The sequence below is a fragment of the Lepidochelys olivacea genome, assembly GCF_965140295.1.
Source record: "Lepidochelys olivacea isolate rLepOli2 genome assembly, chromosome: 1".
Classification (NCBI taxonomy): Eukaryota; Metazoa; Chordata; order Testudines; family Cheloniidae; genus Lepidochelys; species Lepidochelys olivacea.
In genome coordinates, this window is record NC_140411.1 from 242,871,821 (window position 1) to 242,898,554 (window position 26,734).

Sequence of the window (26,734 nt, forward strand, 5' to 3'; positions counted from 1 at the left end):
CCATGAAGCTGCAGCAGCGCAGGTGGTGGCTGCTCAAGAATGTACCCAAGGTCCCAGGTGGACAAGGTTAGCCCAGGCAGCCTCCCGTGCTGCTGCAGCTTGGCTGCTATTGTTACCTGGGCTAGCTTTTGATCTAGATCAAAAGTAGCTCAGCTGTTTCTACATGTGCTGCAGTCACACCTCCCGGTTGTGGTTTCCCTTACTTTGTGCTACTCGGGGTGGGACTACATGAGTTCTGATGGTTTCTCACTTGAGCCTGCTTCTTGTTCTCATGGGGACCAATGTAGCTGGAGTCACAAGATGGGAGGGAGGTGGGGAGAAGATCAAAGCTCTAATAAGTGCATTTTGGGAAAGTTCAAATTCAGGTCCTAACTTCGGGAGCACGGCCACATCACTATACTGGGAGACCTCCCCTTCCCCTCCCACTATCTTACCCTGAACAGCAGAGGGGTTTAAAATCTGGATACGGATTTTGCTGCCATCTAATTCTAACCTTTCCTCTCACTGTCCACTGCAGTCTGTGTGTTGGGAAGGAAATGTTTTGCAAGACCAGGATCACATGGAAGATATGGATCAAATACCAGGTGTCAGTGGTGCTGGAACACTTTTTATAGTGGGGGTGCTGAAAGCCAGCTAAGGAAACTGTAAAGCAGCAGTCCCCAGACCTTTTACCTCATACCCCCCCTTACCTCTGTCCATGCCCCCCACCCCCCAGAGCCATGGCTTCAGGAGGTGGAGGATACGGACAGGGGTAAGGGGACCGATACTGAGGCCACAGCTGGGGGCAGGAGCAGAGGGCTGGGAGCCAGGACCGCAGGCCTGGAGGGCTGGGGGTGCTGCAGCACCCCCTGTGCCCCTAGTTCCTGTGCCTGTGACAGGTGTCTTAACAACTTAGAGCCCAGAGAGACTGTGACAGGCTCAGTCAGATCATAGAATACCCCATGCCTCCCTGGCCTTAAGTTAGATGTTCTTGGCTAGGAGAAACTTACTTTGGTAGTCACTGTTTCATGCTCAGCGGGTAATTAAGCAAGTGATTTTAGTACACTGAAGCATGAAGCAGTAACAACTTGAACAATGACCTCATTAGATTTTATAAGGTAAGTAGGTGTGGGCTTACCAGTACTTGAATGGGAGACCACCACTGGATTACCAAAGGTGCTGCAGTAAATTGTATTGCCAAGTCAGTTGGTGCCCACCTACTTTCTGAGTCAGTACTGATCTAATGTCCTAGCATGATCCTAGGAGGCATTGGGCGGGAGATGCTACCTTTCAGATTAGCTAGGAAACCAAGGTCTATGGTCATTAAAGATCCCAAGCACTTTTTTTTTTTCAGAAGAAGGGGTGTCCTTGAAAAATTGCATTGTGTCTACCTAAACGCCTCTTCACTCCTCAGTTGAATAGGGTAGTCTCTTCACTCCCTGTCCCGTCATGTTTTATAATGTTGCGGTGCTCTGTTAAATATATGTGCTTCAGTCCAGAAATGGCTACATTTCAGTAGCAGGTGAAATGGTTTGCGGGAGCACCTTATGATTTGATAAATTGGTTTTAAAGTTTGTGAAGAGCTTTGGGGTTGTTCTGGAAGAACTAATATTGCTTTGTGTTTCTTTGTTGCCTTTTACCTGAGGATCTCCTAGTGCGGTGCAAACACGGAGAATACGTGTCTTGCTCACTGTCACAAAGTGCAGTTATGGCAGGATTGGCAGGTCCCTTCCCTCCAAGTCCTTAGCCTTAATGACAAGACCATCTTTATAGGCTTTAAATAATAATAATCCATATTATTATATGGCATTTACCAGCCTCCCTGTGTAAATCTTCTGAGCTGCTCATAAAATGTTCTTAGCTGAGAGCTCTGAAAAGGCAGTGGAAAAGGGGATCCAGTCATTTCTCAGTAGAAGCTTCCCCTATATGAATTACAAACCACTCCACATCCTGTCCTTATCTAATCGGAGGCACTAATGCTAATCTGTTCCTCTGTGCAGCTGAGAACAGCAATGATCAATGGAGAAACGGGTTACCTTGCTATGGACGTGAAGGTCCCTGTGGATAAAGGGGTAAGAAATCTTGGTCCTGTTCAGATCACAACTGGAATGGAGGTGGGAAACAGATGGTGATTTATGGAGGGTGCAAACCTAAAGCTCAGCATTTTGTGTGTGGATTTTAATATTATAGCATTTTACATATATAATTTGTTCAAACCAGAATGGCTCTCAGACCATTAGTCTGTCCAGGCAAAGCCAAGGAATATACTGTCCATAGATTATAGGGGCATCTCTGTAGAGGAAACAATACATGAAATCATAGGCGTTCAGGGATGGAAAAGATATATTAGGTAGACCTGATAAAAAATCAGAATGTAATTTTTGTCTCTATTTTTCTCAGATTTTCAGGGTTTTTTGATCAGCACGGATTACATTTTCATCAAAATTTTTGATGGAAAATCCTACTAAAATTGCAAATTTTGAACTAGCTCTAATATTAAGTCACCTAGTCCACTCCTGCAAGATTATCCCTCACTGTGTTTTCCATTACTGCATTCAGTCTACTTTTAATTAACTTTCTCAAGTGATTGGGCATCCATCACTTCCACAGCCTTCCAGATCTCACTGCCCGGAAGCTTTCCCTCTCGAAGGCCTTGTCTACATTAGGAAATCGCACCACTTCAGCCATCAGTTTAGCTGACCTGTTGCTGCTGACTGTAGCTTGTCCTTGTCTATGCTCACAGCTAAACAGTGGTCCGCACCAATTCAACTAAACCAGTTGTTGACAACCTTTGCTGAAATGATGCCATTTCCTAGTGTAACTAAGGTCTTACTTTCATTTGATTACTTCTAGTTATAGCTCTTGTAGCTCCCTAAATTATTCCCCTCCGTCCTCTGTGTTCACACTATTCAAGTACAGGTAGATGGTTGACTTGTCCTCCCACACCCTCATCCTTGCATTGCCTGCATATGTAATGCCTTTACATTTTTCACTGTAAGTCAATCCAACCAGCTCTGTCATTTTATTTCCTTTCTTTGTGGTATAATTTGTCAACATCTTTCTGGTACTGAAGTGCCCAGAGCAGAACGCCATAGTCTGGATGTTATCTCACTGGAGCTCTATAGAGAGTTACTATAATCTCTCTGCTGCACAACATCAGATCTCTGCACATAGAGCCCCAGCTCTCCTTGACTGCTGCCATATCATATTTGTCACTCCTCTCTAATTAGCTGCCATTAGTCTCATGCTTACGTTTCTTTCAGCATTACTGTCTCCTCACTTTCTCCCTCCCATTGTGTGGCTGTATTTCTCATTATTTTTCTCCCTCCCACTTCCAGACCATTTTCTAAAATGTTAGTGAAGATGGTCCCTAAGACACATCCTTGCTATTCTCCACTTCCCACCACCTGATATGCTATTGTTTACCATTACTTTTCATTTACAGTGTTTCAGTCAGTTTTCAATCCACAGGAAAAAGATCCTATCTAAGCCAATATTAATTAATTTTGGGGGAGTAAAATTTCATGAAGCACTGGAGCAAATGCTTTATGTAAATCCAAATATATTGTATGCACTTTATTCCCTTCATCTATTAACTTTATTCTGTCAGAAAAATCCAATCTTGTTTGTCTGGTGAGCTCTATTCTTTAGAAGCCCATGCTGCTTATTGCTCATGATTCCATTATCCTCTCAGGCAGAGGTCAGCAGCCACTTAGTTTATTGTAGTACTGCAGACTCACAATATCATTTTCTCAGAGACATCCAAAGGAATCTTCTTTATTTCAGCATTTTTAAGAACGTCACAAATGCTTACAAGTTTCTCCATTTGCCTCCTTTTTCCCTTGTTTTTATTGTTCCCATCTGACATTTTCCTTATTTGCTTTTTTCCATCCCCTTTCTATATTTTCTCAATTCCAATTCTTTCCCCCCCCCATGTTCTTTCTCAATTTTCCCCTTCTTTTTCCCATATTTTTCTCATCCCATTCTGCTTTCCCCACCCCAGTTTTTCTCTGTTAATTCACCATCCCCATATTTTATATTTCTCCCTTCCCTTTTTTTATTTTGTTACCACTGTTTCACCCCTCACCCACTTCTAATCCCTGGTTCTTCAAGTAATTTCCCCTCTGTGTAATGCACTTCAGGTTACACATGTGTTCCATGAACCCAGAACCAGAAATTTTCCCTAGAAGCATCCTTCTGGTCCACGCATGCATCCTTGCTCATCTTGTGCTCCACACTGAAGGAATGAAAGGTCCCCTACCACTTAGTTCCTTCCTACTGCTTGTGGTTTAGGACAGAGGTTCTGTGTTCATGCTGACTTTTTCAGCTTCTCTCTGTAAATAGTGTTAAGAATTTTTAGAGTTAGTTCTTAATTAGAAATAGTTTTAGGGGTTTGGTTCCCTACATTTTGGACCACCCCCCCCCCCAGTCAATGAGTGTTTCGGTGTACCCGCCTCAACCCCAGTTCTCCTCGGTTTCAGGAGACTATGTTGAGGATCCCCAGCTTTAAAAGCTGCATCAGGTGCCATCATGGACTACCATGATACCTGTCTGTACTGCCTGAGGGAAGCGCATATCACTTCCAGGTGCAGTATCTGTAGGTCATTCCTGAGTCGATCTAAGCTGTCCAGGGAGTTCTGACTCCAAGAGTTCCTCATGTTACAGTCCACGAAGGCAGGAACAACCTCTGTCCAGGGAGACCCCCTGAATATAATTCTGAAGAAGAAAAGAGTGACTCCTCCTCTTCAGTCCTGGGCAGCTCCAAGACTTCCACACTCCCTCTGGCTTCAAGAAACTCTGGAGAGCAGAACCAGGGAAGAAGGGGGAAGGGAGACATAAGCGCTCCCATAAGAACTATAGGGAAGGTTCCCCATTCAAGTCCTCTAAAAAGAGAGAGGAGTTCCCATCCCATATCAAGTCATCAGTAGCTACCTGCTCCAGAATAGGACCATCCAGTACTGGGATTTTTTCAAAGGGCAACACATCAGCACCCTTTGGTCCTAGTGCGGCTTCCTTGGCACAGAAACCCTCATCTGTAGTGCCAGAGCCAGTGTATCAGCAGCTCCAGTTATGGAAGCGACTCCCTCAACTCTGGCTTGTTTCTCAGCTCCAGGTGACCTCTTGTGCTCCTGGAACAGGACTCACCACTGCATGCCAAACCCCAGTGCCCCGCACCATTCCTTCAGCTAGTACCGATCTCCCTGCAGTACCCCTTTGCATGCCCATTCTCGAGCAGGGGTTGAGCCAGACTGTTGCCCATACCATCAAAGAGCACCTCTGGTACCGAGGGCTTTCCATCTGGATCTGAATCCTCAAAGTCTGAAGAGGACTAGGACAGACCCACCTGGACTATGCCTTGAGGGAATTGAGCCCAGACAGGACATTGGGAGTCTCCAGCGTAACTCTCTCCTCCCATCTGAGAGAGTACTCACCCTACTCCCACTGGGGCCCTGCACTGAGGGGGTATGATACCTCACAGTGGCAGTATTTGGGACCAGAAGACCCATGAGACTACCCCCCAATGAACATACCTCATGGCACAAGGGACCTAAGGAGATTCAGAGCTCCCAAAGAAGAGGAAGAGCATCTTCAGCCTCCTCGAGAAGTGTAATTAAAGCAACAGGAGGAAGAGGATCAACAGAATAGGAGGATACCATGCCAGTGACCTTGTCCTCCTCTTCCCCAGACAAGACAGTTATTCCAGTTTCCCCACTGTGTCCTGTTACCCTAAGGTCTTCCTGGACTTCCTTTAAAAGAATGGCAAAGTTATTTCAAATCTCTCAGGAAGAGGCCCATAAAAACCCCACAGACACTGCTGGAAATCCGTCATAGCTTGGCTCTGAGTAGAGTGGCTCTTCCAATAAACAAGCTTATCCTTGAACCTGCCAAGATACTTTGGCCCTCATCTTCCATGGTACCACCAGTATCCAAGCAGGATAAATAAGAGATTTCATACCTGCAAAAGGGTTGGAGTACCTATCCTCTTACCCACCTCCCAATTCATTGGTAGTGTCTGCAGTCACTGAGAATAGCAGACACACAGGCCAGGTTTACACCACTTGAGAAAGAAGCAAAGAGGCTCAACCTCTTTGGAAGAAAGATACACTCTTTGACCTCCCTGCAGTTTCAAATCTCAAACTGCCAAATGTTGATGGTCAATTATGATTTTACCATCTATGGTAAGCTAGCTGGCTTTGCCAATAAAATGCCCTAGGAAGTTAGAGACCGGCTCCAGGCCCTGACTGTTAAGGGAAAGGAAGTGATGAGATCAGCCCTCCAGATGAACTTAGACAGGGCGGTGAGGTCCATCTCAACGGCCGTCATAATAAGATGCTCATTGTGGCTTCCCTTCTTGAGAATCCCAAAGGAAGTACAAACAGTGGTGGAAGGCCTCCAATTTGAATCTGACAAGCTGTTCAGCACAAAGACAGATGAGTCTCTTCACTCATTGAAAGTCTCCTGAGCCACACTTAATTCACTGAGTATTTGTACACCTGTAATTAAAAGAGAACCCCGTACCATAATTTAGACAACCAACCCTACCTGTCTTTCATCACCAGCAGCAGTATGGATTGCCATGCAAGCATCAGAGAACACATAGGAATGGTGCCCAGGGAAAACTACTCTTTACTTCCCAACCACTATCACCTCTGAAACCAGAATTTTGACAGGCCATTTGAGAGCTGCACATCAATGGTCTCACTGGATGTAGTCAACCTCTGGTCATTCCCCTCTGTTTGGAGGCAGACTTCCCATTACCTATCTTCCTGGACTCAAATCATGGTGGACAGATGGGTGTTAGGGATTGTCTTCTTGGGCTACGTATCTCCCCAGTCACCTCCCTGCCCTTTTTCGGAGATCTCTCTCATGAGAGGGTTTTTCTGTAGGATGTGAACACTCCTTGAACTGGGGGTGGTAAAACTAGTACCTCCAGCAGTAAGGGGAAAGGAGTTCTACTCAAAGTACTTTCTCGTCCCTGAGAAGACAGGAGGATGAAGATCCATTCTGGACCTCAGGGAATAAGTTTATCTGCCGCCTAAAGTTCAGAATGGTGACTCATCAATTGTCCCATCTCTAGATCAGGCAATTGGTTCACAGCCCTCGATTTCAAGGATGCCTGCTTTCATGTGGACGTTCATCCAGCACGAACGAGATTCCAGAGATTTGTAGCCAGTCAACAGCACTATATTTGCAGGGTTCTCTCATTTGGACTCTCAACGCTGCTGAGTGTTTACCAAGGTACTTTGCTGTGTTGTCTTCATACTGGTCTCACATGCTTGTTTCTGTCACCAACAGAAGTTGGTCCAATAAAATATATTACCCCATCTTGTGTCTCTAATACCAAGGTACCGTCAGTGGTGCCAGCTCACCCCTGCTGGCAAGGGCCAATGGTATACCATTACTTAGACCGCTGGCTCCTAGAGGGCTGATCTTACCAGGAAACATGAGAAGCAACCTCCATACTTCTGGATCTCTATGAGAGTTTGGGTTTCTGGTGAACCTGGAGAAATCTTCCTTGGAACCCACACAGCTGATAGAATTTATCAGGATGAAGCTGGACACTGTGGCCTCCAGGGCATGTTACCGGGCAACTGCTTTCTCTTCATTGAACTCATACACCAAATACAGATGAGCCCCAGAATGGCCATACAATCCTGCTGACTCTGTTGGGTCATATGGCTGCACGTACCTATGTGACACATTAGCAAGAATTAATCTCAGATATCTATGAGCCTGGTTGTGGACTATATGCACTCCAGGCAAGCACAGTCTTGACTTACTCATCATGGTTCCCCAAGAGGTCTTAGCCTCACTTACTTGGTTTGTGTGGGTACCTTCAACTCCCACTTCCAACAAAGACTATGACCATGGGTGCATCCTTCTTAGGTTGGGGAGCAAATGTGGAAGGGCAGGTTTCTCAAGGGACATGATCTCTGCAGGAGTCTATGCTTAATATCAGCATTTTGGAACTAAGAGCAGTCAGACCGCCCTGTGAGTAATTCCTCCTGCCCAACTGCAGCCAGTCAGTCCAAGTATTATTAAACAACATTATGGCAGTCTGCTATGTCAACAGCTGTGTGAGGAGGCCATTGACCTTGGAATTGGTACATTCCCATGTAGATTACCCTGATCGCCACTGACCTTCCAGGAATCCAATCACCCTGGCAGACTCTCTAAGCAGATATTTCTCCACAGAAAACTAGTGGAAAGCTGCATGACATGACTCTTCATATGGTGTTTTAGGTGTGGCGACTTGGATCCAGGATCTCTTTGCATCCCGTGTGAACAGCAAGTGCAAAGAGTTCTGTTCTGGGGGGACGGGGCGGGGGTTGCACCGTAGGCTCTCGGGGTGACGCTTTCCTCAGACAATGATCAGGACCTGTGAGGTATGTCTTCCCTGACTCCTTCATTACCACGGATTTTGAGGAAAATCAGACAGGACAAGATGTGAGAGATTTGGATCACACAGGGGTGGGCCCGTCAGTTCTGGTACTCTATGCTTTTGCAGCTGTCAGCCTGGCCTCCTTCCTATTTCCCTTAACTCAAGATGAGGGAGGGACTTATCACTTACAACCCCCTCACACTTTTCATGAGGGCATGGTATTTGGATGGATGTCAGCATTAGAAAAGGCCTATTCAGCTGATGTCCAGGGCATCCTGAGCAGTGGCAGAAAGGACTGCCAGGAAATGTTACAAAGCAAAATGGGGGAAAAAATGTTTTGGTGTGATCAATCAGGAATTTCCTCTTTACAAAAACACATTCTGGATGCATTGTACTACTTCATAGCCTTAAAATCCCTGGGGTATTTATTAGCTCCTTCAGAATACACCTTACAGCCCTCATGAAGTTCCATCTGTCAGTAGAGGGCTATTCTGTTTTTTCTCATCCAGACATTTCCTGCTCCTTGAAAGGTATGATTTAGAACCCTGGATGAACAAAGTGATAAGTGGCCTTGGCAAGAGATGGCTTTTACTCTGTGGCCCTACTAGCCTATCCAGAAAGTGAAACTGACCAGTTATCAATTTCACAGTGCTCCAAAGATGCATTGAGCTGGACAGGAAGTGAAAGTGACAAACTTACTTGTCAGTTCTGCTGTGCTGCTTTGATGGCACATAGAATCAAGTAGCAGACATCAGAAAGCAGAGGAGGGGATTTGTGGCAGAGCTTAGGGTTGATAAGAATGAGGCAGGTGGAAAGGGCTGAGTGAAGGGAATATAGATTGTGGTGTCTTTGGCATAGAAGTGACCCCCACACTTAATTCCTAGTTTCCAAGGCCAGATGGGACCATTGTGATCATCTAGTCTGATCTCATGTATAACACAGGTCATAGAACTTCTCCAAAATAATTCCTAGAGCAGATCTTCTAGGAAAAAAATCCCATCTTCATTTTAAAAATTGCCAATCATGGAAAATATACCACAACCCTTGGTACTTTGTTCTAATAGTTAATTACCCTCACTGTTAAAAATGTATGCCTTATTGCCAGTCTGTATTTGCCTAATTTCAAAGTGAATTTAGAAGGGAATTGCCAAGGGATGAGATAGAGAAGGGATTTAAGGACACTCCTTAAAGAGGTCTAGTGGCAGAGAAGCCTCTATTGATTGCATTGACTGTAAAGATAGGAGTTAAACCAAAAGAGCAAGGACATGCCCAATATGCCAATACCCTGTGCCAGGGCATTGAGAAGGAGGCAACTGGGTGACAGGGTGAAATGCAGCACTGAGCTGAAGAAGGATGAGGAGAGAGAAGGAGCCAGGGCCACACACAAAGTGAGAGTGGGAATCAAGGCCAGAAGAGAGGAAAGTTCTTCACCACCAAGAACAACACAAACCCACTATCTTTAGCCATCATCTCAGTGCTTAAAGAGTGGTAGCCACAGGGCAAACAAGGTTGTTCTGAGAGATAGGTTTTCTGTATCCACTCAAGCTTCAGGGTGGGGGACCCAAATTTCTGAACCTCTGTGTGGCAGCCCAAGGCTGGGTTTCTGGACTGGCCACATTTTATCATTTACTGAAGTGATTGGAGCACTTTTCTTTGGCCAATGCTCAGCTGTCAGACAGTTGACAAATCTCCCACACCAGGGAGCTGTCTGTGTGCAGTGTAGATGGCTTTGCCTCAAGTCCCTTTGACTGCTAGTGCCAGATGGATTTTTTACACACACACACACACACCAGTTCCATTGCAGAGCCGGCCATTGATAGTGGAGGTGCAGAGTGAGGGCAGTCGGCTTCAGCAGTGTTCCTGAACATGCTCAATCTGTGTGAGCATGCTCAGTACAAGCCAAGGAGCAAATCTGGGGAGGAGAGGAGGGTTGTCACGTGAAGCCACATGCCACCCCATGTGTCACCTCTGCATCTGTTTTCATGCTAACCCACCTGCTGAGTACACAAACTCAGGACACAGTGCAGGCTGACACTGGCAGATCCTGTGTACGCTGCTCAACCTCCAGTATTATTTAAAACAATCTTAGAGCCGTTTGCAGTGGGCCTGCCTTCTCACTGGTATATGGTATATTCAGGTGTTCTCCATAGTTCAGGGGTTCTCGAACTGGGGGTTGTGACCCCGCAAGGGGTCACAAGGTTATTACTTGGGGGTTGCGAGTACATGCACAAAACAGAGAGCAGCAACCTCTATAAAATATATAATTTCAATCTAGTGTTTTAGAAAATTGTACACACCTTTCCATCGCAGTGTAATGTATTTACTTCAAAAAGTATTGTAAATGTATAATGCAGCGATCCTTGTTCCTAAACAAAATATTTAATTGTATTATCACCACTTTAAAGGAATTGGACTCTGGGGATTGTAGATAACAAACGCAGGTTTGTTGTCTTGAGACTAAAAAGTGGGACTGAGACACCATTAGAGGGCTTGATTGTTCAGCAGCTGAAGAGCTGCATTAAACCACAGATCAATCAGAATACTGAGATCGGCAAAAAAAAAGAAATTTATAATTTAACACTCAGCCATACAGGCAGGGATGGCTTGGGGGGGGCAGAATTGTGGGGTGCTATAGCCCCTCAAAAAAATTGCCTTAGCTCCCCCATAGCTACCCTTCCCAGTGCAAAGGTCAAATGTTATGCAGAAGTAAGGGTGGCATGGTATAGCATTGCCACTCTTACTTCTACTGTTCTGCGCTGCTGCTGGCAGCGGCACTGCCTTCAGAAATGGGTGCCCAGCCAGCAGCTGCCACTCTCTGGCCGCCCAGCTCTGAAGGCAGCGCCACTGCCAGCAGCAGTGCAGAAGTAAGGGTGGCTGTGGGGGTGCTAAGTCTGCTGTGAAAAATGATATTGGCAAAGTTTCTTTGCATTACTCTTCCCCCATTATTAAACAGTATTAAACTATTTTGAAAAAATAACTTTTTTGCTTATAACAATAATTTGATAAAAAATGTGTTTTAGTCTTAGTTTAAAAGCAGTGAGAAAAGGTAAATTAATTTTAAACAATAGGGTTATAAATTTAGCATTTAAAAATAGTATTAAATATAAAAAATGTGTTTTAATTAATAAGAGGGGGGTCTCACTCAGACTTGCTATCTGAAAGGGGTCGCGAATACAAAAAGTTTGAGAACCACTGCTACAGTGTCTCTCTCACACTCAGATTCACCCACCCCCTCATCTCTTGCCCTGGTTCTAGCAAGGAGTCACATCACTGCACTTCCAATCTAGAAAGGAAACACTCCAAGAAATGTTTTTTACTGCAGCAGCCTCAAAGAGGAAGCACTTATGCCAGTCCTGCTAAATTCCATTGAAACTGACACTTTCAAACGGAAAATATCAATTTTGACACTTTTTAAAAATCATTTTTCCAAAGCAACATTTCAAAATGAAATGAAACATTTTGAATTAAAATGTTTCTTTAAGCGGAAATGTTAATTTGAAATGAAATTTTTCAGTTTGAAACTAAATGTTTTGGTTCGAAATGACATTTTGTTTTGATTGAAAATGTTGTCCTTTCATTTTGATGTTTCCAAATTGAAATATTTTTATAACTCTTCATTCCGTGAAAATATTTGATAGTCTGACTTTTTTGTCCTGATTCAGGATGAAAATAAATATGAAAATCAGCAGCATGTCCCACAAGATGGGAATTCTGTTTTCCAACCAACTGTAATCAGTTTGTAGCCCCTGTTCTGGCTCTTCCAAATACATTCCCTCCCACCCTCCAGTCCTCCTCATCTTCCTCTCTGAATCTTCAGCCACAGTGTAAGAAAGGGAACCAGGGAAGCTGGTGAAGGTAATGAATTGTAGCCTGCAGTGGGGGTCAGGGTCAGTCTGGGGCCTTGCAGGGCCCTGTGCAAAGAAAGACCAGCAGGACCCGGCAATCTGGTTATGCAGTGCGCGTACAGCTAATACAGTGAGAGGGAGGGCAGCTTCCTTCCACTTTCTGCTCTCTGGCTTGTAATCCCAGAGTTAAGGGGTTTTACTGGCCCTGCGAGGAAATTGAATGGCTGAGTGAGTGGATCTCTGAAAACCATGACTTGCTGAACATTGCGCACTGCATCATGGCCTCAGACCCAGCCTGGGGGGTTGGATGTTACTGGAGTTAACCAGATGCTTTGGTTTGTCTTTGGGGGTCGTGTAGCCAAATCACTGTTGTCGCTGTGGTGCAGTAGATGGTGTATCCCTTCTCCCACTGTAGGGTTTGTTTTTCAAAAAGTTTATTTTCCCCCTTTTTTTTTATTTGTTCCAGAAACGGGTTCTCTTTCTCACTAATGATTATTTCTTCACTGACATCAGTAGCACGCCTTTCAGGTGAGCTAGTGTGTATCAACTCAGGGATGTACCTCTCGGGGTGGGGGCGTGGCTATTTGGTCCCTCCTTCTCATGATATTGGCTATGACAGAGGGGTTCCTTGCTCCCTTGTATTGGAGTTCAGATACTCTTACTGCTCGCTTGGGGATGTTCTTTTGTAAATAAGAGAGGAGAGAGCTGATGGCATTGGGGATCATAGCTCACTTCTCAGGGAGGGCAGTGTCAGATGTAAACATCTGGGGATTGCACGTGACCTTGTTGACAAACCCTCTGTTTTCCCCCTGCCTGCAGCCTGGGTGTCGTCCTCTCCCGTGGGCATGGGGAATACATCCTGCTGGGGAACACTTCAGTGGAAGAAGGTAGGTTAACCTGAAAAGCCACATCTCTGTAGAGGGCAAGGATGCTGAACTTTGTTGGCATCCCAGGGATGAGCTTGTGCCTCCCTCTCTTCTCTGTCCCCCACCTCACCCTCTCAGCCTTTCTGTGCGTTTGGTTCATTGATTGATCAATAGACTTATTGGTTGCTTTCTTGTTTCAGGCTTACACGACCTGCTGCAGCCAGACTTGACCTTAGCTAATGAATGGTAAGTAGATGGTATCCTATTAATGATGGAGCTTTGTGTTAAGATCACTGGCAGAGTTTGCTCTGCTCTCCCACCCTCCTGGCTTTGAGGAAAAGCAATGTTATTCTGAAGTAACTGATGGTGCCAGAGTTTGGTGCAAGCTCCTGAGACTTCCATCACTTTCTTTGGCAGATTATTCTACAGTCTGACCCATCTCACTGTCCAGAAAGATATCCTGATATACTCCCTAAATTCTCCTTTGCACAATCTCATCCTATTCCTGCCTAGAACTGTGCAACAAACCATAAATCACACAAAACTTAGTGAGGTGGGATTTTGTTGCAAGGTCAGATTACTCTCAGTGAGAAATCAGCTTGGTTCCCATGCCTTTTAAATGAGCCTGGATGTGGTTTCTAGTGAACCTGGAGTTGACTTTATTAATGCAAAATCATATCATGCAAAATTTGTGCTTTTGCTTGGTTTGGCCATGAAACAAAATGAAGCTTGGCATTTTCAACTTTTGCTTTGAGATTTGGGATTTGTGTGTACCTGAAACTCAGCATTAAACTTGGGCATGTGAACCTCAAATGGATCAAAACTAAAGCAATTATTTACAAGAAGCACTGCAAAAAAACCTAATTTATTATACCCTAGTTAAAACCCCTCAAACCGCCTTGAACAGCATCTCTTCCTCCTTCAGTTTCATGCACAGTTAACATATATACTTAAGTCATCTGTTCACCAGCTTTATATAGTCACTTCTTTTAGTCTTGCCTCATAAACCATTCCTTCAAGTTCCTTGATAATTTGTGATTTTTCTTTATACCCCTCCAATCTGACATAGAAGTGGCCAGAACTGAAAGCAATATTAGATGGCTGGTCTCTTGTGAAATACAGAGAACTGATCACCTCCCACCTCTGCATCCTGATGCCTCTGCATATGCAGCCCATTGGTTTATCTTGCCACCATATCACATTGCAAGCTTGTTCACTGTCTAGTTATCTGTCTTCTTTGGCATTGCTGCTTTCCAGGTTTCTCCATCATACTGAATATTGTTATAAGCAGGCTAGTGTATATGTTACCATTGCCCTTTGCTAGGTGAAATTAGAACTGCTCTGCTGTGTGTCAGAGGAACTATGCTGCTAACGAAGATGCTTCTTTAGTGCAAGTGGTATCATCCTGTGCTGTTTTTAACAGGAGGAGCTGAGTTTGATCCATGCTGTTGTTGATAAGTTCTGAGCACCCATGGAGTGCAGCATAGTGACAACTGAAATTCCTAGGTGGCCAAGGATTTGTTACAATATTTTTTTCCAGATCTCTATTTTCCTTGTGTGTTTGCTTGAAAATGATTTTCTGTGTTTCTTTCCTTGCCGCCAGGATTTACTGCATCACCGATATTGATCCAGATCACCGGAAGCTCAGCCAGCTGGAGGCCATGATCCGCTTCCTCACAGGAGAGGAATCCGATCTGGAATGTGAGAGCTGGAAATGAAAGTGACCTACTGGAGCTCTCCTGTGCCTCTCCACGGTGGAGAAGGGCTGCGGGAAGCTGAGTGGTGGTAGACTGAGCTCATGCGCTGTATGCTTATATCTGCAGAGCTGAGTTCAAACACTTGCTCACTTCACAAGTGGCAATAAATTGAGTGGCCACATCCTAATCCCCAGCAAATGATTGTCCCCAGCAAATTACCACAAAATTAAACTTGATTGAACGTCTCTGTTAAGGAGAGATCCAGGCCTGTATTAGCTAGGAGTGCTGTAGGCCATGTTTGACAGAGCTGTGCGGAGAGCCAGGAAAGAAAGAGTGCCTGTGTGTAGTTCAGAGCTGTGTAGTCCTAAAACAATAGTAATAACATTATTTGTATTGTGGTAGATCCCAAAGGCCCTATTCAGAGCTGGGGTACCATTGTGTTTGACCTTCCCTCAAACACAAGATAAAAGGCAAGCTCTGCCTTACTTCATATTCAGTCATTAGCTCTTTAGGGTAGACGAAGTGGTTGTGATGAACCAAGGAGAGAAATGAACAAGGGAGGACAAATGTCATGAAAAGATCACGTGGATTCATAGGTTAGCTATTGCACTACTTGATGTGCACTGACAGTTTCAAATCATCTGAAAGTATGTTTGGGTTTTCTTTGGGTTTTGAATTAAATTAAATCAAGTATCCCCAACTGCTGGTCTACCTGCACATTGTTAGCTGGTTGATGTGTTGTAAATATCAGCACAGAAGTGCATCTCGAGGAGGGATGTGAGGGAGGAAAGAGTAGTGGCCTTATTGATCAAGTCAGAGGGTGCTCTATGAATGAGAGGTAGCATAGAAGAAAGCACAAAGATCTTTGTGGGACATGCAGATAAATGGCTGTTCAAAACTGGTATAATTGATGGCATGAAGAATGCAGGAATGATGCTATAAGAGTCAAGAGCAAATAAGCAGGGAAGGGCAGTGTAGTGAAGGGCATTAAGGGTGAAGACAAGAAGTTTGAACTTGTTGACGTAGGAAAGGGGAGCCAGTGGAGGGATTCAGAGGAAGAAGGGAGGGTGTAACACAGAATTATGGGAAAGGTCAATGAAAGACTGTCTTAGTGGCTTTGTTTTGAATGGACTGGACTGGAAGGAAGTGAGATGTGTCAAAGAGGCGAATGAGGTAGATGATAAGGACCTGGGTGAAAGTTTTAGCTGTGTGGACAGAAAGAAAAGTTCAGATTTTGGATTTGCAATGGAGGATGAAGCAGCTGGATTTGGACATGACCTGAATGTGTTATGTAAAGGAGAGGGAGGAGTCAAAGATGACCCCAGTTTACAGGTCTCTGTGACAGGGAGAAGAGGGTCTTGTCAATAATAGCAGAAACCGGGGGAAGTGGGGAGAGTTTTAAGGAAAGATAAGGGGCTCAGTTTTGGCCATGTTAGGTTTAAGCTAATGGTGAGGCATCCAGGAGGAGATGTCAGGCAGACTGAAAAAAGGGACAGAGTAGATGGACAGAAGTCAGGACTGAGGAAGAATATTTGCAAGTCAATGGCATGAAGATGGTGAGGAAGCTATCTAAGGTAGATGAGATCTCCCAAAGTAAAGCTTTAGAGTGAGAAGAAAAAGGGGCTAAGAATGGAGCCCTGTGGGATCTTCCAGGAGAATGGAGGAGGACCACCCACTTAACATAGGGCACAGAGGCTTTGTCTAGACTAGGATTTAATGGTGTGTTGTTAGATGGTGTTAGGTAACACACTCCAAAAGTCTAGTGTGGATAAACCAGTGTAGATTTTAATATGTGCCAAGCAGGTCAAGTTAAAGCTTAGGCTCAGCTGCCTTGTCCACACCAGATTTTACAACTGTTTAGCAAGTATTAGCAAACTCCTTCCAACAACACATCTTTACATCCACATCTAGAAAAAGCCTAGAGGAACAGCCAAAGAGTAGGAAAACTAGGAGAGGACAGCATCCCTGAAGCCTGGTGCGGACAAGATTTCAAATTTCAAGAAGGAGGGTGTGATCCACTGTCAAAAGCAGAGAGGTCAGAGTGGACAGGAATGGCGTGGAGGTCCTGAGATTTGGCCACAGAGAGATCATTCGAGACTTTCGTGAAGGCAGCTTGAGTGAAGTGGAGTGGGCAGAAGCTTGATTAGAGGGGACCCAGAACTGAGGGAGAGGGAGTCAAGGCCACAGTTGTTGACTGCCTGTTCAGTGAGTTCAGGGGTGAAGGCCAAAAGGGAGGGGGAATAAATAATTCTTTTGACGCTGTTTTGTTTGCTCAGCCTTTCAACCCCTCAAGCTTTTGGGCTGACAGAGGGTGACCTCTGACCCTGTGTATAGAGCGACCAGTGTGCTGAACTGCCGTGTGAAAGTGACCACCGGAACCCCAGAGTCTGGGTCATTGCCACTCATCTACAGCATGGCGGTGAGCTGCCCTTACTGTAATGCTGTGTGCATGACTGCTGCTAGGCAGTCTGTGGGAGTGGCTTGGTCACACCCTGGTGAGAGTTGCCATGCTGTCCTCTCAGCCAGAGGTGAGGCACCCCGGGATGGTCAGCAGATGCAAGTGGGGTCTTCTTTTTATTCACTGTTGTTCAACCCACTAGACCACAAGGTAGGTCAGTAACATTGCTGCTCTAAAGGATATCTAGGAGGCAGAGGGATGACGCCATTCTCACGCCTCATCATGTTTGGGTTTTTTGCTCAGGTGATGAGGACTTGGTCCAGGAGGTGCTGTTTGATGCTGTGGTAACTGCGCCAATGGAGGCCTATTGGACAGCCTTAGCCCTCAATATGTCTGAGTAAGCATATGTGAAAATACAGCTGAAATTAATTCAGATCCCATGGTCTTCTTGGGAGTTTGGACAGGGTCTCCTGATTCCCTGGTGGAAGCTCTGTGGCAAAGTTGAAGGAGCAGCTTGATTCCCTTTGTCCCATAGAGCCCATAATAGATCCTTACATCGCACTAAGCTGACCACAGAAACAGAAACCTCCTTCCAAGGAGGAAGAATCTCACTTTTGAGGTATTGGTAATAGATACAGAAACTTACACTTCAAAGTTATGAGTTCAAATCTCACCCAAGGACAGTAGTGACTAAACTTTGTTACCATGTGACAACCGTTCCTTGAACTACATAAAGTGAATTGGGCTGAGTCCAGCTTCTACTGTATCACAAAAAATATTATCCCAGCTGGCACTAGTCGGCTCTCTTACTGACACTAAAGCCAAGGATTGAATGGGCCATGGAAATTGACCTACCTGACACACTTATGGATGGTGCCATCAGATCAGGGTTGAGGTACACAGATGGAAGCTTGGACTGCTGCTGCCAGGACTGAGAAGGGATATAAATCTAGAGGGTCTTGCCTCCACTTGGGATTTTTTTGGAGGCAAAATTTTACCATGGCTGCTACCACCTGGGCATCTAGGGCCACTAGCACTTTAACACTGTGTTGTTCAGATCTACTTGCAGCATGTGTTATAAAAATGGGCAGCCATGGTTGTCTTATCTGCTCTTGGACTCCCATTGGTGGAGTTGAACTAGTGGTAGCAATGACAGGAAATTTTTGCCAACAAGACCTAGTGTGGACACAGTCTATCATCCAGCACATTCCTCTCACTTAAAAAGACACTGCCCCGTCCATAGCAGCTGGCCCTCTACACTGTGAGCCTCTTCACAACAATGTCAGGTCTATGGTACCCACAACTCCAGCAGGGTCGCCCTGAGCCACTCAGTTACGTCATCCGTCACCATCCCTTAATCTCCCTGTCCCAGACAGAGGTTGGGTTCAGCCCAGGGGGCACACCCATTCTTTCTGAGTAACCCATCTGTCTCCCCAATTCCATATGTAAACAGCCTGCAGCTGGGCGGTCAGTAGTAGAGGACTTTAAGTTCTCTCTGTAAAGGGACAAAATGAACAAATCACACAAGTGTGACTGTGAGAATGAATAGTAAAATCATAATAATCCTAATTCCCGCTCAGATTTTCAAATGTATCAGTTCTGGTGTAACCCCACTGAAGGCAGTGGCATTATATCACAGGTGAATTTGGTCCTAAATGCTTAAGAAACCTCCCGCTCCAATGTGTTGCCCTCTGAATCTCCACTCTGAAGGTCCTTACTACATGGCAGGCTTAGTTTTAGCTCTGAGAACTAATTCTGCCCCTGTGGGTCTCTCTCTCTGTCCCACAGTGAGACTGAGCAGGGGGTCGAGATGGCATTTCTGGGCACTCGAGCTGGCCTCATGAGGAGCCTCCTGTATGTGGGATCTGAGAAACTCTCGAACAGGCAAGTCCTAAAATGAAACTTCACTGAGGAGTTTCTTCTAGTCTCTGTGAAGGAGCAGCATGAAATTGCCACTGTGCCTTCAACAGTATCCAGGGTTACAAAGAGCAGAATGGGAAGCAACCAGGGGTTAGTGGAATGGATCTGTCTGATGTGTCATAAAGGATAGGGTGGGGCACTGTTTTGTGCTTGTTCTGTTTGTTATATGGCAAAAACCTGTCCCAGAATGCACTGGTTTCAATGTAAAATGTAGGCTAATTTTTCTGAGAGACATAATCTTTTCTTTGCTTGTTCCGAAGTCCTGGTCAGGAAATAGAAGGGGTGTCGCCAAGACATTACAGCCAGAAGATTTCCAGTGACACTTTTTATGAGAGTATGTGGAGGGGTATCTTTCGCTTTCGCTTTTGGGCCACGTTCCAACTTGGCTAGTAATATTCTGCCTATCTCAATTCCCCTTGCAGTCTCAATTGCTGGATATTCTATCCTATACAGACTCTTATACTGCCCTCATCATCATAGTATCTGAACACGTTCCGGGGGTGCATTATGCAATGTGACTAACATCTGTCACATGTAGTCACAGTCTCTCTCTCATCCTCTCCCTAGAGGGAGAATTGTGTGTGCAGTGGAGTGTTTTGGCTTGGTAGGATTTTGGTTAGAGTTATTTTAGAGTTATTCAGCTGCTTTGAGTTCCTGTTAGAAAGTAGGCTGAAGAAGTGTGCCCTGCACTTGGAGCAGAAGGTGGTGAAGTTTGTGATGGGCCTTCATTCCTGTGGGAGTTTCTTCCACAGTCTGGGACCAGCCCCTGAGAAGGTTCCATTTCCTGCACAAATGAGCTTCACCCTTATGGCAGAAAGTCCCATTGTACCTGAGGAGCAGACTTGTCAGATATACTGGGCCCAGGCCATTGACTGCTTTGTAGATAGGAAGCAAGACCTTGAACTTGACTCAATATGCTGCGGGAAGGCAGTGTTGATTCCCTGTCCTGTACTGCTGGCACATAACATTTTTCTGTGCTTTTAAAGGGTTGCAGGTGCATCACTCCAGTGGTGGCTGCATTTTAGTGGCGGATTCCTGTGTATTGTATGTAAAGCGCTTCCAAATCTTCTGGAAAGGAAAGAACCATATAAATGACCAGTCATTGCTATATCAAAATATACAGCAAAAGTAAAGATCTGAAATAAAGAAATCGGGGAGGGGGAGGAAGAAGTGGAGATTTTGCAGGGAAGTCTGTTACCTGGTTATTCCTGGTGCTCCCCGCAGATATGGTTTATGTTATGGCAAGTGCAGAAGCCCATAGATCAATTTTTTTGGTCTGAGAAGCTCCAATGAGTCTCTGGAACTTGGCTGACCTATAAGGGGGGCATCATTTATCCCTTATGACCTCCCTTGCCCTTCTTGACCTGGTCATTAGCTCTGTCTATATCTTGTTTTCTTGATCAGGCAAGACTCAGACCCCTCCCCCATCTCTTTTTCACTGAGCACCGTAGCCAGTTCCTGGTCCTTGACTGAGTCAGAAAACTAGGAGCCTTCATTCCCCCACCACACAAATAAAAGGGCTTCCTTGTGATCTCTTTCACAGCCTCACTCTTGCGCTTGGGAGCTGAATGCATGAACGGGATTAGATATTTTAAAAGGAATTCAGACAGAGGGTAAAATGTTCTAAAGCACCCAAGTCCCATTTTCCAAAGTGATTCAGGCACCTAAGAGCCCAAATCACTTACACACTTTCGAAAATTTTATCCAACATTTTTTTGGTTGGGTAATTAGTCCCACTGGCATAGTAAGTGCAGGCCTCTCATCTGCACAAGGATCCCTGTGATGTCCCCTAAGACATTACCTGGACTAACAGCGTTCCTTTCACCTACACATGGCACCTGTTGATACTTTAATACTACAGCTGTGACCTGTGGTAACTAGATCTCTTCCCCCTGCGTATGGTAACACCTGTTAATACACCCATATTGCAGATGTTAGCTGGAGTAACACAATCCCTACATAATGACAAGTTTCAGAGTAACAGCCGTGTTAGTCTGTGTTCGCAAAAAGAAAAAGGAGTACTTGTGACACCTTAGAGACTAACCAATTTATTTGAGCATAAGCTTTCGTGAGCGACAGCTCACTTCATCGGATGCATCCTGTGGCATCCGATGAAGTGAGCTGTCGCTCACGACAGCTTATGCTCAAATAAATTGGTTAGTCTCTAAGGTGCCACAAGTCCTCCTTTTCTTTTTACAATCCCTACAGTGCTACAAATAGATATACTGCTGTTGCAGCTCTGGGCAGGGATATAAGATTGTTCAGAGCTGCAGGGTACCACACAGCACAGATTCTTACTTTGCACTTCCTTGCATCTCCCTTTTTCAGTTTTGTGGCTCATTCTTACCCACAATAGAGATGACTTATGCATGTTAGTGCGGGCCCTAGTGGGATGGACTAGGTGAAGTATGTGCTACCTGCTCACCAAATGGCAGGTAAAGAGTTTCAGCTTCAAGGATGTTACTTATTAGCTATACCCGTCCCACCTACCACTGGTTATGTGTGGTGGCCGAACAGCCTGTGCTGGCGGGTGATGTGGACAGAGCTGTGGACAACAGCACCACCTGGTGACTCAATCTGGAAAAAGTCATAAGATCTATGTGACATGCTGAGCAGAATCCAAGAAGCGAAAAAACTGGGAAATAAGGCTCTTGGTTCATGCAGATAATTCTCTGTACACCCAGGTGTGTTCCTAAAGCTAACCACTGTCTTATCTGTCTACAGCAGTAGCATTTGTAAAGCAGCTGCCACCATAGTATTTAGGTGCCTTGTGCCTTATTTAAAAATAATTTTATCTTGCTTGTCTGCAAATGGACTGCTGTATTCTCCTTTTACTGGAGGTGAGAGACTATGGAATATGTAAGGACCAGGTTATATACAGGGGCTGCTACTCTGTATGTGACAGTATATACAACCATCTCTACTGAGGGGGTTAGGTCTTTGCAAAGAGGCGTGACTTGTTCTTAAAAAAGAGGTGTAGGCTCAGCATGATCTTCTGTAGCCAAGGGTCTGCTGCCTAATTGCACTGTCTTGGCAGACGTAGGATTGACACGAGGCTCTATTAGTTGTAGTGACTCTGTGGACTGGAGAATTCTTGGAAGGTTGCGTAGAGCAGGGGTTCTCAACCGTTTTCTTCCTGAGACCTCCCCCAACATGCTATAAAAACTCCTTGGCCCACCTGTGCCACAACAACTGTTCTTCTGTACATAAAATCCCAGACCAGCATTAGGGGGCAGCAAGCAGGACAACTGCCCAGGACCCCATGCCACAGGGGGCCCCATAAAGCTAAGTTGCTCAGGCTTCAGCTTCAGCCCCAGGTGGCAGGGCCCGGGGCCCTGGGCTTCAGCGCTGCATGGTGGGGCTTCAGCTTTCACCCTGGGCCTCTGCGAGTCTAATACTGGCCCTGCTTGGTGGACCCCCTGACAGGGGCAGTGGAGTCTTCCTAAAAGTAGGGGAACCATGAGGCCATGCCCCCTCCAAAGCCACACCCCTGCCCCTCCTTCCTGAGGCCCCTGCTTCCTGGCCAAGCCAGAAGCCAGGCCTCAAGAGCTGAAGAGCTGCAGCTGGGCCATGGTAAGAGCCACCCATACAGCTGTGGGGAGCCCTGGGTGGAGGATCCGGGGGGCGGGGACATGGGCCAGGAGCTGCTCTCAGGCCCCACACCCTGGGCAGGTGGAGGATCCGCAGCTCCCCATGGTTGCCCAGGCTCCCTGGGCTGCTCTTACCCGGGCCGAGAGCGGGGACTTGGGGGGAAGAGGAGGGTGCCAGGTTTGTGACGAAAAGTGAATGGCCAGGCCCATCAACTTTCAAAAGTGGGAGGGCCATGACCCCTTGGTCCCCCTGTTCCAGTGCCCCTGCTCCCTGAAAGCTGCTCCTGGCCCTGGACCCCTGGTTGAGAACTGCTGGCGTAGAGAGACTGTCCTGGTGGTTGTCAGGCCCAGCCCATTGAGAGCTTTGTAGATCAGTACTACAACTCAGATTTAAAGTAACTCTGGGGTGTGATGGATAGTCCATGTAGGGCACTGCACACAACTCTCTTGCCAAGGTGTGTCTCTCAGAGATGAGCTGCAGTGTGCTGGATCAGCTTTCTAGGTATAGGCCATTGCCATAATCTGGCCTAGAAGGCAAAGGCCATTCTGTAATAGTGAGGAAGGAGGCACCAATTTCTTGCCAGTCAGGTGGGAAAATATAGTTCTGATAACCTTCCATGCAGCTCCAAATGTGGATTTCTTCCAATGGCTCACGTATAGGTCACACACTCAACATCCCCAGCACCACCAGTGAAGTATCTTGGACATCTTGACTTTATGACTTGTCCCAACCAACTCATTCTTTAAAAATGCTAGAGCCCTTCTTGTGAAAGAAGGGGTGGGAGCCATAATTTCCCAACCACTGTGCTTGCATGAGTCTTTCTGTCTCTCTCAGTTCTTCCCTGCAGTTTGTTGCACACAGTTAACTTTCTGCCCTGTCACGTACCTGGTGTACCTGTGTGCTGCTAAAGAGCAGCCACCTTCCACCCCAGCAATGACTGCATTTCAGCAGTGGATGAACTGACGGAAGCCTGTGTACAGCCTATAGTTTGTAAACTGCTCTGGGGTCCTTTGGGGTGAAAGGTGCTATCTGACTGTAAGTTTAGTATGTCACCAGCCTGTAACTATCCTGACGCTGCATTGGTGTCCTGACAATGCTAAGTGCAGAACATCCCCCCAGGCAGGCACTGTGCTGAATGCAGCTGAGGAGGGAGATGTAGGTTTCCCTGTCCCAGATGAAGGTGGCAATTTTCACTTTTTTTTTCTTCCTCACAGGAAGTTCCTGACCCTGGGGGACAAGGAGAGTATCTTCACCATGGATCACTTCCCCCTGTGGTATCGTCGAGCAGCAGAGCATCCTCCAGGGAACTTCATCTACAGCATCACCTCAGAAGAGGGTTCAGGTAACCCTGGCCTTAGCACTACAGCAAAGGAGGGAGGTGGAGAAAATAAATTTGTCACTCACAGTCCCCCGCTGCCTGTCTCCATCCCATTCACCTCATTATCCTCTTCCTGCAAGACTAAGCTCTTACACGAGGGGAGGTGGTGAGAGCCATCCTCAGGCTGCTTATTAGAACAGAAAGAGGGAGACGCCTCACAGCAAGATATGGATAGGAGAGGTGAAGAATGGGTGCCTGGAGGGCTGCAGGGCCTGGAGTAGATGAAGGATGGACGGGGCTGCTGAAAGATGCATGAGTCTGCTGGGCAGGGGAAGACGAGGAATCAAGTGAGGGGAGATGGGAAGGGCTGTGAGGCAAAGTAGAGGAAGGCCATGCAGGCTAGCTGGCTGGAATGATTTGAGTGGCAGTCAAGTAGGACGTGAGCAGGGGGCCAGGTGGGAGGAGGCGAAATTTGTCCGGGAGTCACTTTTTCATGGTTTTCCATTAAAATTTTCCCAAGTGGGAAAATGAGCTTTTCACAGGGGGAGGGGGAACTTCACTCCCCTCACCAAAAGCATGCCAATGGTCCCCACCAAATACGCTGAGTCTCATACTGGTTCTGTAGTGTAGGTAGGCATCCCCTCACCCCCTGGAGTCCCAGAGTGACAGCTGACGAGCAGCTTTGCTGTGTCTGTGCTCAGGATGTGATTGTCCCTTATGTGATCTCCAGAGCCTGCAGGGACCTGTGCCAGGGTGGAGGAGGACAGGAAAGCACAAGAAGAAAAATCAGAACAAAATACTATGTGACGCTCATGCAATGGAGGCAGAAATCCCCTCTGTGCTCTTCCCCAGCCCCCTGCACTCAGGCACTGTCACGGAGCTCAGCGCTCTCGCTGTAAAAGCTTTTTGTAGCATTGTGGTGGGAGGGTAGGTGGGAGGGGAAGTGAGCAGCACGGAGAAGAAAATGAAGATGGGATCCAGAAGATGAACCAGGATATAAAGGGAGGGGGAGAGAAAACACACTAAACCTTCCATCCGTGCTCTCCTCTCCTCTCCTCCCTCCCCCACAAGTATACCTCACTTAAAGAGTAACCACTCGAGTGAAGAGCAGAGGTGGCAGTTGTGGCAAGAGGCATCTTCTGCCAGACTATGTGCAACTTTCATTGCTCTTTGCAATAGAGCAGGGCTTAGAAAGTCAGACATTGGCACCCCGCATGGGTGTGACTTCCTGACATCCCTGTAGTAGCTTCCTATCAACATCCAGTGTGAGAACAGTGAGAACAGGTCACATATTAAGTCAGTAGCAGAACTGGAAATAGAATACAGATCTCATGAGTCCCAGTCTAGGGCCTTCACCACACGATCACGCTTCCTGTTTCTACATGAGTTACCCAGCAGGACCAGGAACTTCACATGACCTCCCTCTAGGGAGTTTGATCCTGCATTTGCCGTCTACCCGAATTCCCCACAGGTGTCACAGGGAGTTTTGGGTTCACAAGGAGTGCAGGATCTGGCTCAAAGCATATGAACATCATCTGGCAGGAAAGTCCTTGTGTTTCACAAGTGCTTCTCTCAATGCGTGCAGTGCCCTTGTGCAAGTCAGTCTGACTTCAGTCAAAGAAATCCACACACAACCTCAGGCTAAAACACATAATGCAGCTACAGTGTCATGTTCAGGACGCATCAGACACCAACAAGAATGATGAAGGCAGAACTAAGACAATGACAAATGCTGGGACTGGGGGGAAGGACAAAGGACCTACTCCATCTGCTGGGGTAAAGCACTGAACTCTACAGTATGTCGCGAAGGAATGAGTGGCAGAATAAATATGCTCAGAAATACTGACCTTCAAAATGTCCCTGGTAACTGTGAAAAAGAAACCACAGCCCCTATTTTTTTTGTTTCAAGCAAATCCAATAAAATGAAAAAACCTACAAAACTGGAATTTGTCCCTAGGATAGTTACAGACTAAAATGACTGAATTCAACTGAGGAAATGGCACACTGCCTCAGGTGCAGGTCAGACTACATGGGCAACCATGGTTTTTGTATCCAGTGTGTGGCACAGCGTACACAGGGCCAGATTGTGATGGCCTTTACTTGGAGTTAGGGGGCCAGAATCCTGTTGGAGTTGAGGTCATGGCCTCATTCCTCCTCCATCCTGGCCTGCAGAGTGGGGCTGGGGCACCAGCAGAAGCAACCTGCTCCGTTTTAGTGCACTGTCTTCCATGCACATGTGCAGCCCCAGAAGAGGCTATGCCTACCTGACGTACAACTTCCCCAGTGCCCTTCTGGGACAGGGTACAGGGGCCACAAGGCCTTTTACACAGAGCTGTTCTATAAATGGCACAATCTAGTCCACGGTCTGAATTGTGCCTGCTTTTATGCCTCAGAATAATAGCTGAACCATGTTTGTGCATTCACTCATAGAACACTGCCTAAACGTTGTGTGTGTACCAGTGCATTCTGGGAAAATCTGGGCAGTTAACCTATAGCGTCTCAGCAGGAGAAAGCGTAGTGGCCATGCACACAGAAAGGCACAAGTGGCATGAGGTGCAATGCGCTCTGAGGCTTCCTAGCACCCAGAAAACAAGGAGGAAGAAGGACTGGCTTACTTGTGTGTCGTTCCTCTAGACTTAAATAGGTCTAACTGAACCCTAAACTTGGCCTTACAGTGTAATGACACAACCCTTTTATTCAGACAGGTAAACAAACTTGAGGTGGGCAGGAAGGTTGG

The 26,734-nt window shown here is 46.2% G+C and overlaps 1 protein-coding gene across 1 annotated transcript in view; it reads left to right on the plus strand.

Annotated features, from left to right (window-relative positions):
- The window catches only part of CACNA2D4 (calcium voltage-gated channel auxiliary subunit alpha2delta 4), a gene marked incomplete at its 5' end in the record, with an annotated part of 165,562 nt that overhangs the window by 52,311 nt on the left and 86,517 nt on the right, over positions 1-26,734 (plus strand). Inside the window, 8 exons of the mRNA XM_084613531.1 lie at positions 1,980-2,051; positions 12,674-12,735; positions 13,027-13,094; positions 13,274-13,319; positions 14,677-14,774; positions 17,472-17,565; positions 18,957-19,052; positions 23,894-24,021. Coding sequence (XP_084469657.1) covers positions 1,980-2,051; positions 12,674-12,735; positions 13,027-13,094; positions 13,274-13,319; positions 14,677-14,774; positions 17,472-17,565; positions 18,957-19,052; positions 23,894-24,021 — 664 coding nt within the window. The remainder of the gene's footprint in view (positions 1-1,979; positions 2,052-12,673; positions 12,736-13,026; positions 13,095-13,273; positions 13,320-14,676; positions 14,775-17,471; positions 17,566-18,956; positions 19,053-23,893; positions 24,022-26,734) is intronic.